The sequence below is a fragment of the Amia ocellicauda genome, chromosome 16 (genome assembly GCF_036373705.1).
Source record: "Amia ocellicauda isolate fAmiCal2 chromosome 16, fAmiCal2.hap1, whole genome shotgun sequence".
Classification (NCBI taxonomy): domain Eukaryota; kingdom Metazoa; phylum Chordata; class Actinopteri; order Amiiformes; family Amiidae; genus Amia; species Amia ocellicauda.
This window is the reverse complement of record NC_089865.1, coordinates 3,842,528-3,848,395: the sequence shown is the minus strand read 5'-3', so window position 1 is coordinate 3,848,395 and position 5,868 is coordinate 3,842,528. Positions and strand designations below refer to the sequence as shown.

At 38.6% G+C, this 5,868-nt stretch overlaps 1 protein-coding gene across 2 annotated transcripts in view; it reads right to left on the bottom strand.

The window, feature by feature from the left end:
• Window positions 1-506: 506 nt before the first annotated feature.
• en1a (engrailed homeobox 1a) overlaps window positions 507-5,868 on the bottom strand; it is a 5,684-nt gene continuing 322 nt past the window's right edge. For both annotated transcript variants that reach the window (XM_066688201.1, XM_066688202.1), the window contains 2 exons: window positions 5,379-5,868; window positions 507-1,760 (listed from right to left, as the gene is read on the bottom strand). The exon at window positions 5,379-5,868 is cut by the window's right edge. In XM_066688201.1, the coding sequence (XP_066544298.1) occupies window positions 1,441-1,760; window positions 5,379-5,868 (810 nt within the window). In that variant the 3' untranslated portion in view covers window positions 507-1,440. The remainder of the gene's footprint in view (window positions 1,761-5,378) is intronic.

The following is a 5,868-nucleotide window of genomic DNA, read 5'->3' as shown; positions in this document are numbered from 1 at the left end:
ACCTTGAAAGCAGTCGTTTTGACCTACAATCCCACCCCGTGTCTTAGTTTTTGCATTCAGAGACACTGAAGTGGTTTGTTGTCAAACTAGACTGTCCTAAATAAACAGTATAAACCCGACGATGAAAGAAGTACGAAGTCCGTTGGGCCTATTATTATATGAACTGTATATATAATAGAAGGCCATGAGAGTATAGACCCACGCGTGATCTACAATAACCCATATTGTTTAAACTGTGGACGCTGCATTGCAACTGCATTTCAACGTAAAACTTGACTAAGATTGTCCTTAATGCACGCATGCGTGTATTACACCAGCTAGTGTGCAAACGCATCTTGCGCATTTCCCAGCGCAGTCTGAAACGACTCCCATATTTACACGCGTGTCCTGAAAACATTGACTGGAATTTGCGTCAATCTCCCTTTTCTCTCACTTCATGTGCGCATGTCTGTAAGGAACTGAAATGGGATAACCAAAAAATAAAAACAAAAAACAGCGTTGACATGTATCAGTAAAAAAAAGTTTATTGTGAAACAATTGTTGTTACCGAACTTAAACTTATTTAGACACACTGACTTTTCTGCGCGAATAATGGATTCCCACTCTTAGAACGAATGTGTTCAATTTAACACACTGTGTTTGTTCAAGGACAATACAACTTTGTGTTACAATTGACCAAATCACAACACCATAATATGTTTTCTTAATACAATCATGTTTTCCATGTGTTAAAAAGATGCGTTGCTGTGTTCTGCTTGGTTCATTTGAACACACAATGGTGTTTTCCTGGACCACAACCGGACTGTGTCACAGATTACACATTTGTTTCTGGAGTGCAGAGCACAACACGCACACCATCCCATCCTTATCGCGGATATGTTTTAAATGGCACGGTTTCTTTAATGGCATTGTAAGTAACACAATAAAGGCCGAGAAGTCATGAATGGCAGCCAGGGAAGAAAAACTGATTCTACACTTTATTTCAGACTCCACATTTCTGAACATATGAAAATCTTTGGCTTGTAGCGTCGGTTCAGGAACGCAGTCTGTATAGAATTGGGGATTGAGAGGGGGAGACCAAAAAATCACCAAAAATAAAACCAAATCGAAATCATCCCTATATCGAGTCAGACACATACTAAAAACAGTGAGCAACAACATCAGAACAAAAAAGGAAAAAGTCAAGAAAAAAAGAATAAAAATCTCCAGCAAGTAGGGATCTCTACTGACATCGCCTTACCTGAAATTAAATATATACAACGTCATATGGTGTTTGGCTATATATAGACTTTTTATAGTGTTCGCCATTTATATAATTATGTCATTATACTATGAGATCTCATTTAAATAGCACCTGTCCCATTCCACTCAGTTTGTTTAGTTTTTTTTTTCTTTTCCGTTTTCTCCGATTCAAAGAGAGGGATGCCGGCGGGCTGGGGGTCACTCGCTCTCCTCTTTGTCCTCCTGCACGGTGGTGGTGGAGTGGTTGTACAGTCCCTGGGCCATGAGCTGGAGGGCCAGGCCGTTCTTGAACCCGTTGGCCTTCTTGATCTTGGCCCGCTTGTTCTGGAACCAGATCTTGATCTGGGACTCGTTGAGGCTGAGCTCCTGCGCCAGGGCCTGTCTGCGCTGCTCCGTGATGTAGCGGTTGGCCTGAAACTCGGCCTTGAGTCTCTGCAGCTGCTCGGCGGTGAAGGCGGTCCGGGGTCGCTTGTCCTCCTTCTCGTTCTTCTTCTTTTTCAATTTGCGTGTCCTTGGGCCTAGTGTAGAAACAACAATGAGACGTATACGTAAATATCAGCAAGTCCTGCGCGGGCTGCCGGCGTCTTCACGGCGCACTGGGTTTACTGGGGTGTGGGTCTGAGCAGAGGACCTCCAGAGCTTCACACATCGCATGCAAGACACTGGTCTTTCTAACAGGGCTACCCAGGATGAGAGATATGCCATCACAAAAAAATCATTATCGTACAAATAGCGCCATTTTGCATTTCCTACGAGTAGTATTTTTTTGTACAATTTGCGTAAATACATTGCTTCAAGTCGGCCAACGTTACTATGTTGGTATTTATTTGTATATTATTATTATTTTAAGTCTTACTAGGTGTGGCTGTCCATGAGATACTGCGTTGCTATGGGTATAAAATACAAGTCTATAAAATAAGTTTGATCAGCTTGACAGTGGATATTAACGGCAGCAAGATCATCATATTGTCAGGAACCACCGGTTAATACCGCCATTGTCAAATTATACTTTAAATGACTACAAAACACCGATATTCATATTTCTTGCATTGTGTTCTCTTGTCAGGTGATATATTGTACATACATGTTCAATGCAACACAGCAAATGTATGTTTATATATATATATATATATATATATATAAAATACACACAAACACACTTTCGCTTCGTTGGTTGTTATTTTCGTTTTTCTTAATTGTGACACATTTTATGGTAGCCTGTTGTTAGTAAAAATCTATTTAAAAATATTTTAAATAAATGATGATTATTAATTGTAGTGGTAATAATAATAATGTGCGGGCAAGTGAAATTCTGAAGAAACAAACCGCCGTGATTATTATGATCAGTGTAATACGGTCTTTGTCTCCTGACAGCAGTTAGTTGTTTAAAATGCATTGTGGATGTGATTCTGTTTAAAGTTTAATGCATTGCATTTCTCTCAAGCTGACAAACTAACACTTAACGTCGATGCGTGTTCTGCCATTCACAATGCTTTCGGCTGTAATACGTGGATTGAAGACTTCAAATGAAAACAGCAGATGCAAACCCGGAGCTCAAAAATATCAGCTCAACACAAGGCCGAATCCGGTTTTAATTCCTACGCAGCCTCTGCAGAACAGCATCGCTGCTTTCCTTGAGACCGCAGTGTTTGTGTTACAGATAATAACACTATTTTACAAACAGGGATACGGGAAACAAATACATTTTTTTGTAATTGTACGTATTTCCATGACAAAAGAAAAGTTCAACTCAGGGAAGTGTTATTAATTGGCATAACATAAGGCTATAAACATTGCGCAATCTTTGCAAATATGTCTGTGTTGAGTATTTTATACTTCCCTTTATTCCTAAACCACAAGAGAACATGATCACCCCGGATGACTGCGTGAAGACACGTAAAAGACACAACCCTAATGCACGCACACACACACACACAAACACAGACTCTCACTCCCTCTCACACACACACACACATATACAAATAATGTTTGTGTTAGTAAGAGAATGCTCATTTGATCCCTAAAATTCACATTTTGCATTGCATATGTTACATAAATCCCCCCAAAACTGTATCACAGCGATCAGTGAAATATGTTTAATTTAAATTATTTCAGAATATAGGCCACGATTAAAATGGTAGAAGTGTATGTGTTTATTTGTGTGTCTGTGTGTGTGTTTGTGTGCGAGCGAGAGGTAAATATTTTGAGCCTAGAGTTTAATTTGAATCTATTTATCCCCTGGAAATAATTGGATGGATGGACAATTATGGGAAAACAAAACGTCTGAACAGAAAGATTTTAGAGTACTTTTGTAAAGGAATGTAGCTCCTTTGAATTCAGAAAAGTGAGGAAAAATGTACGAGGAAACCTAATGCCGTCATTCTGTAGAGTGACGACAAATTCCCTAATAGGACATTTATGTATTTATATAGTTATTTATGTATGTATTTATTTACTTACTTACTGGACTAAAGACAAACCTGTGAAGCTTTCTTGGACTATTTGGACTGACAGCTCAATCAGTCAATCAATCAGTTTAGTCAATCAATGCAGCTTTTCTGACTTCCATGTGTCTCAGTGTCAGAGACTTCAATTAGGACCTGCAAATTGATCACTTTCATAAAAGGAAATATTGCAAATCCTTAGGAAACAATACTAATCCAAGTTGCATTTTAAAAAGTGAAATATAAACAATAATACTGCTATATATTTTTGTATACATCTGCTGAACAATCGTCAAATAACTAGAATAACAATTTGACGTGTATATGTATATGCGAGTACAAAAGGAAATGCATTGTAGGCCGCACTTTAGAATTAATTAGCGAAAAATAGAACTGTGAACGAATCTGTTATATATAAACAATTGGGTTATCTTTATATTTATTGAAATATAAATATATCAAAACAAACGCGAATACTACTCTTAGAACTAATGTTAAATTGTGTTTGTGTTTACTGTGTTAACACACTTTTGTGTTAAAATTCACCAAATTACAACACATGAATGTGGATTTTTAACAGTAATGTATTTTTCCCACACATTACTGTGTTGTGCTTCGGTGAATTTTAACACGAAATTGTGTTGTCCTTGAACAAACACAGAATGTGTTCAACTGAACACATTAGTTCTAAGAGTGTACATTTTTGATTTTATTAAATGCTATGTTTTTGCTTATACACAACTATATATTTATATATCTTTTGTTTGGTGAAATACTATCTGCGTGTGTATGTATTTGTGTGTTTATATTAATGTGTGCGTGTATATATTACATTAATGTGTGCGTGTATTTGTTTGTATATTAAATTAATATTTGCGTTTGTCTGTGCAATCCTTTTTAAAATTATTATTATTATTACAATTATTGTACGCAAGTGTATTATACAACAGTGCAATGCATTAAAAGTATAATTAACAGATTTTTTAACTTCACCTGTGATTGTCTTTTGGACCAAAAGTATCTTTTTAAATTCGCTGATCAGTAACTTGTCTCATTATGTGTTTACATTGCTGGGTTTGAGAGGAGATCTCGTTCAAACCAGCTGAAGATATAGCACAATAAGATATGAGCAATAACTACAACAAGCAATACCCCTGCTCTACAAACTGGACACAATTTATTGTTTCTAAAAGTAACACGTTTAATCAATCTGCGGCCTTCGGGCCTGCGAATATAACCCACAACACAGTAAACTAAACTATAAAAAAAACAAAATGCGAAATCGGTTGTTTAGATCACTTTTTAATGTTTAAATGTAGCAGCACTTTTTTCAGATCTAAACACAGTTTTATGTATGTTTTTATTTATTTAAATAAATTGCAAACTAGTACTGAACGAGTCCATTGCCTACTGAAACTTTTTTCGCACCTTTATTATTATTATTATTATTATTATTATTATTATTATTATTATTTAGCTATTATTATCTTCGTTATTAAATGTTATATGCATGCAAGAACACCGTATTTGATTGAGAGTTGAAACAATCACATTAGTACAAGTATTAGTTTTGGTGACCAAATGTATTAGTGTTCAGTGGACGTGTACCCGGGTAACACACTTCGCTGTGTTTAAACACAGGCTCCGACAGAAAGGGAGAACTAATGAATTAATCACAAACTATTGCCTTACCAGATGAGGGTCTGTCTGAGTACCTTGTGCAGTAAACCCAGGCAGGCCACAGCAGCGGCTGGGTCTCCTTAGTCGGAGCTGTGCCTCCATTATTCGCACCCATAACCACCAGAGAGGAATTATTCTCTCCATATTTCGTGGCGTTAGGTCCATTGCCGTCGCCCTGCTTGGAGGGGCTCTGTTTGGAGGACGAGGAAGACGACGAGGAGGAAGACGTGCTGTCGCTGCTACAGTTTGAATCCTGGCACAGGGTGCTGGGGTGCGACGGCCTGATGACCAGGGGGTTGACATTCTCCCTCCCGGAGGTCTGCGCCCGCTCCCGGCTGCCCAGCTCCTTCTTGCAGCCGAAGTCCGGCCTCAGGATGTTATCGATGAAAAAGTTGGTGGTGCGGTGCGCCTGCTGCGCGGCCGGGTGCGCCGGGATGGGCGGCGAGGGCAGGTGGGGGGACAGCGAGTCCCCCTCGCTCGAGTCCCGACTGTTTTGATCCTT